This window comes from Sphaerodactylus townsendi, linkage group LG06 (genome assembly GCF_021028975.2).
Source record: "Sphaerodactylus townsendi isolate TG3544 linkage group LG06, MPM_Stown_v2.3, whole genome shotgun sequence".
NCBI lineage: Eukaryota > Metazoa > Chordata > Lepidosauria > Squamata > Sphaerodactylidae > Sphaerodactylus > Sphaerodactylus townsendi.
Window position 1 is genome coordinate 85262528 of NC_059430.1, and position 14592 is coordinate 85277119.

General features: G+C 41.2%; 1 protein-coding gene across 1 annotated transcript in view; it reads left to right on the plus strand.

Moving 5' to 3' along the window:
* Nucleotides 1–14592, plus strand: part of LAMB1 (laminin subunit beta 1) — a 71821-nt gene that overhangs the window by 40530 nt on the left and 16699 nt on the right. The window contains exons 22-25 of the mRNA XM_048500033.1: nt 1164–1388; nt 4295–4512; nt 5465–5561; nt 14052–14421. Coding sequence (XP_048355990.1) covers nt 1164–1388; nt 4295–4512; nt 5465–5561; nt 14052–14421 — 910 coding nt within the window. The remainder of the gene's footprint in view (nt 1–1163; nt 1389–4294; nt 4513–5464; nt 5562–14051; nt 14422–14592) is intronic.

Here is a 14592-nt window from a genome sequence, read left to right on the forward strand (position 1 = left end):
AGCAACCAGGTTGATACCACAGAGCAAGGAAATAATACGTTTATATTTGAATCAGCTAGTGTCCACATTGTAGTAGGACATCAACCAGAGTCACTCAGGACTCCTTTTCTCAGGTTAGATGTTCAAGAAAATAAAAAAAACAAAGATATCAGTGTCAGCTAGGATCTGGGACACCCAGGTTTGAATCCCCACTGTGCCATGGAAGCTCTCTGGGTGACTTTGGGACAGTCACATACTTAGCCTAACTTACAGAGGTGTTATGAGAATAAAACTGAAGAGAACACAGAATAAGCCACTTTGGGCCATCATTGAGGAAGAGGGTAGAATTCAGCTATTTTATTACCAGTCAAGGCTGGTAACATATAAAGTGACGCAAAGGCCTTTCTAGGTCAAAGGGGTATTGAAAAGGGGAAAATATTTATTAAATACTTTAAATATTGATTAAACATTTATTAAACTTTTTGGGCATGATTGTCTGCCAAAGCAGTTTACAAACATGCAAGGTCCATACCAGAATTCAGGAAAGAACATTTAACTGCAGTAACCGTTTTAGAGTGATAAGCTAGTACACAAAAAATGTAGAGAAAAGTGTCAAGATAGTGGCAGGTAATGAAATTCGAGGATAGAATTAGCCTGCAGCTCTTTTCAGCAGTGAGAAAAAGGCGAGGCTGAGGAAAGCAATGAGTATTCTAGCTCTTCATCTTGGTCCTGTTGACACAGCAATAGTGGCTACTGCAGCCCTCAAGACTCACAGTTGCCCTGGGTTTAGGGTTGCCAACTCCATTGGGAAATTCATGACTATTTTGTGGGGCAGTTCACTCTCTAAAGCAGCCAGTTGTTTCCTTGGGAATGATCTCTGTAGTTTGGAGACCAGCAGTAACTCTGGGAGATTGCCAGGTCGTATCTAAAGTATTGGCAACCTTCATGGTTTGACTTTCCGTACTTACCCCAACCCATGGAGATTAGCTGCTAAGCACAAGCCAAGGATTGGGTTTCCCTCTGTTTGTCCTTGCAATTTGACCAGAAATGCCTTTTTTAAAATATCCTTGTTCATGGTGATTTAATGCCTTGTTTCTCAGCAGTTTGCTTGGTTTTCCTTCAACAGCTTACTATACTGTGAGCTGAAAATTGTGAATAATTTCTTTGCTTGGTTTATTGGACAGGGAGCAGATGTGGTGAATGTGCTTCTGGCTTCTTTGGAAACCCTGAGGAAGTCGGAGGGACTTGCAGGCCTTGCCAGTGTAACAACAACATTGATCTGACTGATCCCGAGGCCTGTGACAAAAAGTCAGGATTGTGCTTGAAGTGCTTGTATCATACAGAGGGGAGAAACTGCCAGCTGTGTAAACATGGCTATTATGGACGGGCCCTTCAGCAGGACTGTAGAAGTAAGTGACAGAAGGTCTTTGCCTCTGACCCTTGATCACCTCCTTTTAAGTTTTAGGGTATTTCTTAGCACGCCAAATGCCATGAATCTGCCAATAGAAAGAGCGATACAGAATTCAGACTTTGTTTGAATAGACTCACTGCAGATGCTGAGGTTTATCTGATTTAATCTAATACCACAGAACTTAATTACTTGGAGGTAATCTTGGGTTTTGAAATGGTTGCAATTAAATGAAAAGACTCAGTAGTGAGGAGATAGAAGATAGCTAGCTTTTGCATATCCTGAAGAACTGAGGCATTTGTGAAAGATTAGGCTTTCCTGATAGTACTCATTGTTCCCTTCTTGTCTAGTTAAAGTGCCTGGCCATTTCCTGCTGTTTCTCTCTTTGTCTTCAGAATCACTCTTACTATGGGAAAGGCCAGAGAAGTAGATTTTTTGGCATTGGGCAAGGAGTAGGATGCGCTTCTAATTAAGAGAAAAATATTCGAAGCACCCTTTTTCCTGCCTGAATTTGTCATGTGCATGAAGGGGCAGATATCCCATGTGGGAATTAGTCACGAAAGAAAATTAACATCATTTCCTTCACTTTTTTTATCCTTAGGAGTAGTCCCCTGACCAGTAGCATTCTCATTGTAGGCACTGAAAGAAATGGGGTTGGGTTCTGCTTCTCCTAATGATACGACCTTTGAATGCTTGTCTCTTAGTTGTGCTCCACATGCAATGGGCATGTTTGGTTTCTCTCTGTGGCTATGGGGCTTCCCCATGGTGGACTTCCCCACATTTTCCATACTCCAGTTCCTCAGAGTGCCCATTTCTCCTTACGCCAGTGGAAGGCTTTTAAAAGAAATCTGCTCTATCTCGCTTATAGAACATCATATAGATATGACAATCTATATGTATATAAATGGAACCATGTGTTTGTTGCTTCAAGAATAACCCCGCACCTGCTGCCCCAACTGCTCTAAAAATTTCACAGACACTTCACAGACACTCACAGACTCATTCCCCCAACTGTGTTCTTACGTACCTCCCGCTGTCAGACAACACACCTGAGCCAGGTAAAACATCTTTTTCCTGGTGCAACAGGCCATGAAGCTGCCTGTGTGTAACTGTCACCCTTAGAATGTTCATGCCCTTAGAATGTTCGCTCAGATGGCCAGATATGAGCAGTGAAAACGAGATACATAGGGCAATAGCTTGAGTGGGACGCGTAGAAACACATACACCTGCACGTTGCTGTGTGAGGACATCAGGTGGGGTTCCCCCCCCCCTCACATGCAGGTACCTTTCACTCTCTGTGCCTCACCCACTACTACCACACAACACACCTACTCCCATACAGATTCAGCAGAGGGAAGGGATGGAGGGGGGAGGCATGCAAGGGAAGAGAAGTGAGGGAGGGGACAGAGGGAGGTGAGGGGTGGCATGCACAGGGAGAGGGAGGGAGTGGAGCCCAGCATCTGGATATGACCCGCGCCCACCCTAGCAGAGAGAGGTGACGGAAGGGAGTGGAGGGGTGGCATGCAAAGGGGGAAGAGAGAGGGTGGGAGGAGAGGAGAGGAAGGAGACGGAGGAGGAGAGACATGCAGTAGGGGAAGAGAAGTTAGGGGAGGGGAGAGAGTGAGGGGTGGCATGCAAGGGAGGGGAGGGAGGGGCCCAGCATCTGGATATGACCCACCCACTCTAGCAAAGGGAAAGGGGAGGGAGTTAGGGGGAGGGGTGCCATGCAAGGGAACAGAAGTGAGGGAGGGGAGAGAGTGAGGGGTGGCATGCAAGGGCGGGGAGGGAGGGCCCAGCCAGCCTAGATTCCCTGAATAATGAGGTTACAGTTCAGAAAACCAGGTTGGCCTCCAAGGCTGCGTTACTCAACAGAGTATGCTTTCCCGGTAAAGCAACTGTGACATACTTTGAATGGCTGAGTCACGCCCCTCAGAGGGTTTACTCAGAAACGACACCCATTGCCACCACCCCAACTTACTCCCAGGTACAAGATTGTGACCAGCCAGCCTAGATGTGTGGGAGGGGTGCCTTTCCATCCCCCCCCCAAGGAATGCAGTCACACACATCAGTGACATCGCACAGTATCAGTCTGCGCGTTTCCATGAGCACATACTGCTGGCCTCTGCAATTGATTTGCTGCTACTGTTCCTTTCCCATTTCTCCACAATAAGCCACAGCAACGCGTGGCCGGGCCCCGCTAGTTATACTTGTTTTTATTAAAGCAGCACACAAGTCTCCTGGTAACACCGGGGAAAACTGCAAGGCAATTGGGCAGGGAAACTGATGCTGTTATGAGTAGGATTGGGCAGATGTGATTTCCCCATCCACATGGATGCCACTTGGGCTTTGCTGCTATCTTTTCAAAAACATCACAACAAAAACAGATTTAGAAAGATCATGGGAAAGATGGACATTGTAATGGTTAGGGGAACCCATAAGGGCAGGAGAGGATTAGAAATTTAATTAATTAATTAATTAAATTGGAGTGTAGGCCTAGGACTTGGACCATACTCTACCATGGAAGCTTGCTGGAACAATCACACACACCCAGGCTAAGCAACCTCACGGGATGGTTGTGAGGATACAGTGGAGAAGTGGGGTATAATTGAAATAAAATAAATAAATATATGCTGTGGGAAGTGGGAAAAAACCCCTCACTTCCCAATAGTCAGGGCAACAAGCTTATGTGTGAAGAACCTGAGTTCCTACCTCACAGATCAAAAGGGTAAATTGTTGGTCCCACAGAATAGAGTGAACAAGCTGACCACTTTAATTGGAAGGGCTAATGTCCACAAAAGAGTGTTTAAGTTGGAAGAGTACAATTACATCTTAAATTTCCATGTATATTGAATTATTTTTCACCCAAGCATGTTGCAGCAAATTCGTTTTCACCATGTTTCACTGCAGGGTGTGTTTGCAATTATTTGGGAACAGTACGTGAACGTTGCAACAGCACCAGTGAATGCGAGTGTGAAAAAGAAACAGGCCAATGCCAGTGTCTTCCAAATGTGATTGGACAGAACTGTGACCGCTGTGCTACAAACACGTGGAAGTTAGCCAGTGGCACAGGGTGTGAACCATGTGACTGTGATACTGAACGTTCCTTTGGCTCTTCTTGTAACGAGGTAAGAAGTAGGCAAGATGTTTTGCTACCATAGATCAATCAGAGCTAGACCAGACAGTGTGAGGGCCCTAGAAGAGAAGCTTGGATTTTTATATACCTTCCTCCTCCCAGTTACCAGTGAAGTATAGCAAAGGTAATATGTATAGCTCACCTTCTTCAGCTGAGAATACTGCTGGTTTTGCCCCCAATGTGAAAAATAACTCTGGGCCAAGCTAGACGTGATGATATCGTCAAGACTGGCACAAGAATGCTGTTGCCAATTTAAAGTAATTTTAAAATGCCTCAAGGGCCCTTTCTGCAGTGCAGCAAGCTGAGAAGCTCTTGTCCTCTCTCCTTCATCTTATCAAATACTAAAATTCTCCCCCCACACACGTTTCAGCACTTGAAAAAGTGTGTGGATGGGAGATGAATGCCATGCTATGGGCCCAATCAGGATCAGAGCCTTGCAGCATTTTAAAATGACTCTGAAATAGCTGTAGTGTCCTTGTGGCAGACATGAGAATGCCACCACCTGTAATTTTACCCTGAATAATTCTGCACTTTATATCTCATAATGTGGTTTGACTTATTTGCTTGAGTCACCTGTCTCCACTTGCTCTGGCAGCATTTTTTCTGCATTGTGCCTGCTGTCTGGAATACTGTACTTGAGTTCATTGATAGGGGGAAGGTGGATGTATTACTCTGTTAATCAGGAAGGAGGGTTGATTAGTGTATGTGAGCTTTTTGAGTCCATTGATCTCCTAGTTACAGAGAAAGTTCTGTCCTGAAGAAGGCAGAGTGATTTCATTAAGGTTGATGACGAATAACACCCTAATCACATTGTTAGCATTTCTGATAATACTTATAGTGCAGTGATTATCCAGATGACAAAGTATTGTGATGGCTCAAGAACGTTTTTGCATTAGGTTCATCTGGCAAAAGATATATTTCTGTGCCTTTTTCTGCATTAACAGTTTACTGGACAGTGTCAGTGTATGCCAGGATTCGGAGGGCGCACATGTAGTGAATGCCAGGAGTTTTACTGGGGTGACCCAAGTGTGGAGTGCCAAGGTAAGCCATTTGGTGTCATTATTTATGCTCTCTGAAGGAATATTTCTATCCATTATTGTAACTTCTTGCATAATTTGTAGTCTGGATAACCAGATTTCATATGCTTGTGCACATAGTAGGAAACAAAGCAGTGTTTTGTTGAAGCAGTTAATACTCAAAGCTTTGAGGAACAAGATTGAACAAGATTCTTTAGAGCATTCAGCAGTGTCTTTTTCCTAGACTTGCAATATTTGTAAGAACAATACTTAACAAAGAAGCTCGCTGATCTTGGCCGGTTTTTCTCAAGTACTACTTTAGTGAAAGTAAGTTTAATTTTAGACTCTCTGGTTGCAAAGTAGGTTTTTGAAGCTTGGTTGCTATCAGTAGTTTGAGCCATTTCAGAGCACACATATAGTATCGTATTATTAAAAATTAGAGATGCAAGTTCTACAAACACAACCAGACTAGCACTAGCTGTCCAATATGCCAGTGAAACTCCATGCCTTGGGAATTGTATGTGACTCTTTGGCAGATCCCCTGTGACTCTTCTGAGCCCTGTTCCTTAATGTGTCACCAGCCCTGTGTTCCAGCACAGTGGGTAAAGCCCTTGGCCATTGGGACAAAGTTGGCTTGTAGTTTTCACCTTGAAATAGCTACTGCTAGAAGAGCAGGTGAGCTGAATTGTCTCAGCCTCATGCCAAGGATGGGCATTAATGTGGTTATTTAGGCTGACACTGTCATGAATGTGGCTCTTTGAGATCCACAGAGTGAGTTCCACTGCAGCACCCTAACTAAAAATGTTTACTAACTCTTCTAAAAGATGCATGTGAAAATGACTTTAAGAGTTCTTTGTATGTAGCCTTTCCTACAAGTATACATATTCCTGTATTCATTATTCTGCATGAACATCCACTGCCATATATATGGTAATGTAAACTGCTGTATGTAGGAGTAGAAGAAAATGTCATCAATGACAAGTCTCTAACATTCAGACTTTTTAGGGTTGGCAAGAATGACTAATCTGCATTAATCAGGTTGTTATAGAAATCTGGACTCAATGTGCCAGTCTATAATTATAAACATGCCACATTGTGGAATAGATGATTATCCAGATTGGCATGAACTTGGAACTGGTATTTAAAATTATTTTTTATTAAAATCAGAGAAAAGAACATATATGGTCCTGCAGAGTAATAGAAATCCATTTTCTGGTATTCTATCAACATCATCATTTCTTTAACCAATCTGTGTATGTTTCTTTAAATAAGATGGGACCAGGACACTTTGCGTGTTACATTAGAACATTCTATGTCTCTTGACTGAGTGGCATAGGGAAAGAGATTATTTCCAGAGTCTAATATTCATAAGTGCAATGTTGTTTTTCTTAACAGTTGACTAAAAGTTAGTTTTAGAAAATCTTTAAGACCAATACATTTTTGACCTAAACTTTTGTGAACTAGAACATTGTTCATTGGATACTTCTAGAGCCTCAGATGTATTGGATGAAGTAGCTTTTGGTCCACACAAGATTTTCCCACAGTAAAATCTCTTATGGCTTTTTCACATTTTTTTTCCTGGCTATACACTGCTTCAGTTTATTCCCTGACTTCAGCGTGCATTTTTGGGCCTTAAGTTTTCAACTCAGCTTCCATTTCTTGTGAGACCACTTTTACCCCCATATTTTTCTGGGGGCTGATTTTGAATTGCCTTTTTCCTTGTGCATAATGTTTCTGTCAGTTTTCTTTGTCCTACTACTACTCCCTCTTCTCCCCTACAAAGATGAGTGGTTTCTTTTTTTTAAACCATCACTAAAATATTGATATGTTGGTATTTGGCTGTAAAGATAGTTCAGGGAGATGCTCTGAATTCCCAGCTTTTGTTTTAAGTAAGTCTCTAGCCTTTTCCATTAGTGAGATTTAAAGAAAAGGGTACATCTCTGCAAGGGAATTCTTGAAAGAACCACAAGACTTGCTTTGTGTCTGTGGTAACAGACTAACATGGAAGTGCTCCTGGAATTCCTGCTGGAATATTGTATTTGGGTGTATGCAGAAACCACTTGTTAAATAAACACGGCCGGAGAGGTTACACTTCTGAGGTTAGTGAAAGAATATGGGGATGACATATCCTCTAGTATTTTACAAGCCTTAGGAGGGGCCGTAATTCCCCACAAAAAAATCAGCAGTTTGCACCTCATGTACCCTAGTACAAATTTAAATCTTCTTTATTCACTCATTTAATCTGTATTTGTCTGTCCTTCATTGAGTTTATTTATTTCATTGATACCCTGCCTTTCTCCCCAGTGGGCACCACAAGCAGCTTACATGGTTCTCCTCTCCTCCAGTTTATCCTTGTTACAACCCAGATCCTAGTCCAACATTCTAACTGGCTCTTTTGAACTCTGTGCACTTACACTGAGCATAGGTTTCCCTTTTTAAAAACAAGCTAGATGTTAATTGAATGTATAATTTTACTGTATATCTAGTTGTATTACAGAATAATGGCCTCTTAAATGTATTCAGCAGTATTTTCTATTTTTCTGTATTGTTATCAGAAGATGAAGGGAAGTTCGTGATCTGTTTACATTACTTATAGTCCACCTTTCTCACAGGGATTCAGGGCAGATAACATAGAATAAAAGTGTAATTCGAAGTGGGGGAGAATGGCGCTTTGGAAGTGGTGCATGGTTGCACTAATGCGGGTGCATGTTCCTCTGATGTAAGCAGCAAATACTCTAGCAGCCTTTACTAAATCACTAAGTATACTGCCAATTTCTAAAAAGTTCAGAAGCTCAGATCATAGTCACAGTTTTGTATCAGAAAACTCCATTTTGTCTTTTGAATGGGATTACTTTTTATGTGAGTACTTAGAAGCCATAAATAAAAATGGAGTAGATATGGTTACATAAAAAGGCACAAAAAGTCCTTTTTGGCACCATTACATAAGGGCTTAGCTGGAATACAGAACAAAGTTGTGTGTAGGGGATAGCTCTGGAATTAGACCAGAACTTTACATCTGTAAGCAAAACTGACTTTGCTGTTAAAGAGTCCAAATCCCCCAGATTTCCTCATTTTCCTTGAAGAGCATGCTGAATGAGTCTGTGTGAAGACACGCTAACAGTAGCCATTCAGGGATTTAGAATTATAAGCGTATTGCCAAGAAATTCCAGAGTATGGTTTTTAATTAAAATAACACAGATTTACTTAAGAACATCCGGTAAGAATACCATTCTTTGCCATGTTGAACTGTAAATCTCAAGTGTTGCCAAAACTGATGGAGAAAAAGGTTTGCAGTCATTGTGTTCCAGCATAGTTACTACATTTGTAAGAAGGCGATAACACAATTGGATTTATCCTCCCCCTTTCTTTCCTGTAAGGAGTCTTAAAGCATCTTACAAACATCTTTCCTTCCTCTCCTCACAACAGACACCTTGTGAGGTAGGTGGAATTGAGAGAGTTCTGAAGAATTGTGATTAGCCCACAGTCGCTCAGCAAGTTTCTTGTGTAGGAGCGGAGAACCAAATCCAGTTCGCCATAGAAAAGTCCGCCACTAATGAGGAGGAATGGAAAATCAAACCTGGTTTTCCAGATTGGAGTCCACCACTCTTAACCAGTATACCATGCTGACTATCATATTATCATAATTACTTAAAGTTTTAAAAGGTGTAAATATGGTCAACTCTGGCAAGTATTTGAATGAAAGACTTCCAAGGAATATCAGTTTCATGATTTAGAGGTAGGCAATGGCAAACCACTGTGAATGTCTCTTACCTTAAAAACCACACCAGGGGTCACCATTAGTCAGATGCACCTTGACGGCAAAAAAAAGTAGTAGCATGCTGACATAGGCTCCATCAAAACATCAAGACAAAGCCTAATGAAACTGAGGTGTATTGAAATCAGGTCCACATACAACATGTTTACTGTCCTCACATGTTCTTCTTACCCCTACCTCCTCCAATCAAGGGCCACCCAATGAAGAGCACTTCATTGTTCCTGGTTAGTTCAAGCTCCAGTTTGCTTTAATGTCCAAATGATGATGCCTTGGCAAATTGGATTCTTAGCCACACCCACACATGTACACCCATCCACATCTAGCTGGGATGGCAAACTGGGATTCATCTGAAGAAAAGGGTCCTGAATTTTGTAGGAAAAATAAGAATCAGTTTGCTAAGGCACCTGAATATGGACTTTATGGCCTGTTGGAGCTTGTATAATCCAGCTCTGCAAATAGGGCAGGGGAGAGAAAAGTATGTAAGCACAGAAAGAAAGCTGTGCATGCACAATGCGAACAATCTTCTGTTTTATTTAAGGTTTGTCATAATATCTGAATGCAGACAGATTCTTTCATTATCTCAGCTTGGCTGCTGTTAAACTTTTTACAAGCAAGCAAGCGTCTCCTTTTATAGTTTGTTCATATCCAAAATAGAATACTGTGTATACAAAGTGTCCCTGATGGAGCTGTCAGGTCAGTTCAACAATGGAAAAAGCTGCCTAGAAAGACATATTTGTGTGTTCCTGAACTGTTTTATTATTTCCTAATGATGCTAATATCATTATTTCCTAATGATATCTTCCTAATGATGCTAATATCATGAATGCATTAGCTTTGTGTTCTTTTTAATTTTTATGCAAAGTTGTGTTGTTTTTGTGTAATTTTTTTACATTTCTGTTTGAGATATTTAATTTTTAATGAGTCATTAACGCTGGAAAAGGTTGGGTCTTTGATGAACAGTACCCATTTAAAATAAAATTATCTTTTAAAAAGAGTCTAAAACAGTAACAGCAGATTTAAAAGATAATTAAGAATGTTCCCAAAATATACTTTATTTTTCCAAATAAATTACAACAAAAATGAGCCTGGTAAAAGTCTTGAACGATTTTTTACTGAATGTTTTATTTATTACAATCAAGCTTCAGTAGCAATCAACTGCTTTTTATACATTTCTCCAACAAGGAAGGATACTCATTCCGAAATATGTGCCAGTCACTCCCACTGCTTCTTTCACATACTATCCCTTTATCTAAAAATTCATTGGGCTGGATCCAAACAGCTTTTTTACTCAGTCTCATTTAGTTCTCCTTACCACAGTCCTCATTCCACAGTATGCATACTATCATTTCTTTTTGCATTTGCAACTGGACTAGGGTTTACATTTTACTTAATTAAGTGACATGTACCCTACCCCATATAAATGCATACCGTTTTTGCATCTTGTGAGTAAACAGGGCATTGAGACATTATCCCTTATCTGGGTTCTCCGTGTCCAGGGCTTTTCCCATTTGTTCAGCAACATGTGCTTAAGATAGAGCCTAAGGAACATGGATCCTGCTTAGAATGGCTTGCAGTAGGATAGATAATGACTTCTGAGAGCGAAGGAACAGAGGGATCTGCAACAAATATGTTAAACTCTAATCTTAACTGAATTATACCTTGACTCATAATTCTTTTGTTTTTTAAACTTTTTGTTTTATAACCAAACTAACTGCTAAATTTTTAATTCACATTATCTATTTATATAAATGATCTGTGACACTGGTATGCATAACTTTCTTCAAATTCAGTATTCGTGTTTATTCACACCTCAACATGTTATGCCAGTAAAGGTGTATTGTATTGTATTGTTATTGACGAGGTTAGTTGGAAACCAGCAGTTAGAGTCCTGACTGAATTACAAAGGCTACTGTTGTTGTTGTTGTTGTTGTTGTTGCTGCTGCTGCTGCTGCTGCTGCTGCTGCTGCTGCAGAGGTTGGCCATAGAGCAAGTCCTGAAATACATATCACAGCAATTCAATTTTTTCAATTCTATGTTTTCCTTGTTACTGCCTCCACACACACTGTAAATGATCAGGCAACAACGTGTTTTGCTTACAGTGGTCATTCTTGACATACCTCAAACAGTGGTCATTCTTGACGTACCTTAGGTAGGTAGTTAGTTAATCATATATATGTGTGTCAGCATCCATTGATTGATTTATTCCAGGAACAAGTAATTTGATGTTCTGAAATGGTTTGAATGTGTAATCTCATACCAGCTGCCTCAAGGAAAGGAAGTTAAATGCTCTTGGCCTCTGTTTTTGTTACAGGCCTGTGAGGAATTTTAATAATTATCTTGAGTGCCCCATTCCCAGAAGTAATAGTTACTTCTGGAAAGGGTTAAGTGACTCCTTCCCTCCCTCAGCCTTCAAAGAGGAATGAATTGCCTAAGGGGGTTTACATTCCATTGCATTTCTTTGTGGGAATACTGAAGTTGCTTTGATGGAAATAAAATCCCTTGTGTTGGAGTAGAATTCTGAGAACAAAAAAGCCATTTTGTTAAGTTTTACCAGTATAAGTTGAACATCAGGACAGCATATTTGTGTGTGTACATTTATTCATCTATGCATTGGAACTGCTCTCCAGGACAGTATTTTTTTTTGTTTACAGCAAATTGTTCTTTTAAATGGCTGCCAAGAACTGGGAATATGTTTCAGTAACTACAATTCCAAAAGATTTGCATTCCTCATATATTCTCTCTGCACATCCCAACGCCTCAGGACCAAGTCATATTTTTATAAGCTGCTGATATATTTTAGAAAGAAGCCTGGATAGTAGTAGCCTATTGTAACGGGGAGGCATTGATGGCTTACAAGTCTCATTATAGATTTATGTATCATATGTATCATAAAAACATAGAGCTGGAAGGGACATAATGGTCATCTAGTCTAATCCTCTGCACAATATAGGAAGTTCACAGCTATACTATCCCCCACATACACACACACACTCTTTCATTGACCCCACTCGGTTCCTAGAAGAAGGCAAAAAAATTTCCAGATTCCCTGGCCAATCTGACCTGGAGGAAAATTCCTTCCTGGTCCCTATGTGGCAATCAGCATTATTCTGTGCAAGTAAGAAAGGACCATGGAGCCAAGCACTAACTCATCCCTTCCTGCCCTCCCTTTCTTGATCTGCATAAGTTCATGGAATGAGCATTGCTGACTGATGGCCACCTAGCCTTTTCTTGAAACTTTCAACGAAGTTGAACCCACCTGCTCCTGAGGAACCACTCTGTCAGAAAGTTTTTCCTGATGTTTTGCCTGAAACTCTTTTGATTCGATTTCAACCTGTTGTTTGTGGTCCAACATCTGGGGCAACAGAAAACAATTCTGTTCCTTCTTCTATGTAACAGCTCCTCAAACTCCTGAAGATGTCAATCTTATCACCTCTCAATCATCTCCTCTCCAGGCTAAACATGTCCAGCTTCTTCAAACTTTTCTCATCAGACTTGGTCTCCAGACCCCACACCATCTTTGACCAATTACCCGCTGCCAGCTGTTCCACGCCCTCACCCCATTTTGGCGTGAAAAAACATACCAGAAGTGCTCTCTCTTTCCCTGCAGAAAGCAAGAAGCATGCGTGGGGCAAGAGGAAGCATGTCGGGGCAAGAAATCTGTTTTAAAATTGTTTTGTTGATTATTTTATTTTGTATTGGTTTCTATGTTGCTGCCACCCTGAGCCCTGTTGGGAAGGGCGAGATGTAAATAAAAGGATGGAGGGATGGAAGGATCGATGGATCGATCTTTTCCCTGTAGAGAACTCAAATATCCCTGTGTCGGTTTTAATGTGTTTTTGGTTTAAATCAGGGACAAAGTACAGATTTGCTTTCTCTGCTCTTCTAGTCCCTAATCCACAGAGCCTTATGGACACTGCCAGAGAATGGAGCAGTCTGGTTATGCTTTCGTTCAACCTCCTCTGAGTAGAACCCCTCCACAGAGCTCTGTCATCACTCAATCCTCTCTCTGAGCAAAAACTCTGCAGAACTCCTCCCAACATTCCTGTGTGTATCGCCCCCCCCAATTCCCTGCAGTTAATCACACAGAGTTCTAATTTTAACCCTTTAAGATCTGCATTATACTTGCCTGAATGTGTCTGTGTCTGTATTTGTTGCACCCTTCTAAACAAGGCAGCCTTTCATCATTTATTTGTTTATCATCTCCATGATGCCCTACTGCCCTGTTAGGAAAGGCCATTCAAAAGATCTGGAGCTACAGCCAAAAATTGCAGTGATCATAGATGACCTGCTGCCTTTTAAGAGATCTGCTCAGGTGGTTCACAACATAGAGATGAAGTCACGAAGCATAAAATCATTAAAATCAAAAGCCGTAACAACCAATTAATAAAATTCAGAAGCATAAAACCCCAAAAGCAGAGCAGCCTAAATGGTCCTCATATTTGTCCTCGAGCTAGTAGCAGATAGTAGAAACAACTGAAAAGATTTCAGACCTTCCCAGTGCAAGTTCACATGTTCAGTACTGCATCACAGTGCACACAGTGTTAGAATTCACTCTGTTCTAATCCTTTACCAAATAGGTATTAGTTGCTGTGCTAAACTATATGGAATGTAGCATTAGTTTGGAAAGGGGTTCCAAGTTCATATCTGCAGAAATACTGGATAAAGTTTCAAGAGAGTTAACTAATTTTGGTCACTGAAACCCATCTTCTGTTTGTTAGCATTTTCTTTCATCTCTTTCAGCTTGTGACTGTGATTCCCGTGGCGTCCAGACCCCCCAATGCAATCGCACCACTGGGCAATGTATTTGTAAGGACGCAGTTGAGGGACTCCGATGTGATAAGTGTACCCGAGGCTATTCTGGCACCTTCCCAGACTGTGCGCCATGCCACCAGTGCTTTGCTCTCTGGGATATCATCATTAGCGAGCTGACTAATAGGACCCAGAGATTCCTGGAGAGAGCAAAGGCTTTGAAAATCACAGGGGTCAGCGGTCCTTACCAGCAGACACTCAACTCTGTAGAGGAAAAATTGAATGAGATTAAAAGTATCATTGCTCAAAATCCAGCAGCTCAGCCTCTTAAGAACATCGCAAATCTCTTTGAGGAAGCAGAGTAAGTAAAATTTTATAAATGTGCCCCGTTTTTTCCACCAGTGGGAACATTATGCAGCATTTTTAATGAGAGTTATACTGAAAGTATGGGGGGGGGGGGTAGAGTTCCCCTACAGTGACAATAGAAAAATTTAGAAGGAAACTGTGAGTCTGTTAGCAGTTAACACAGAGT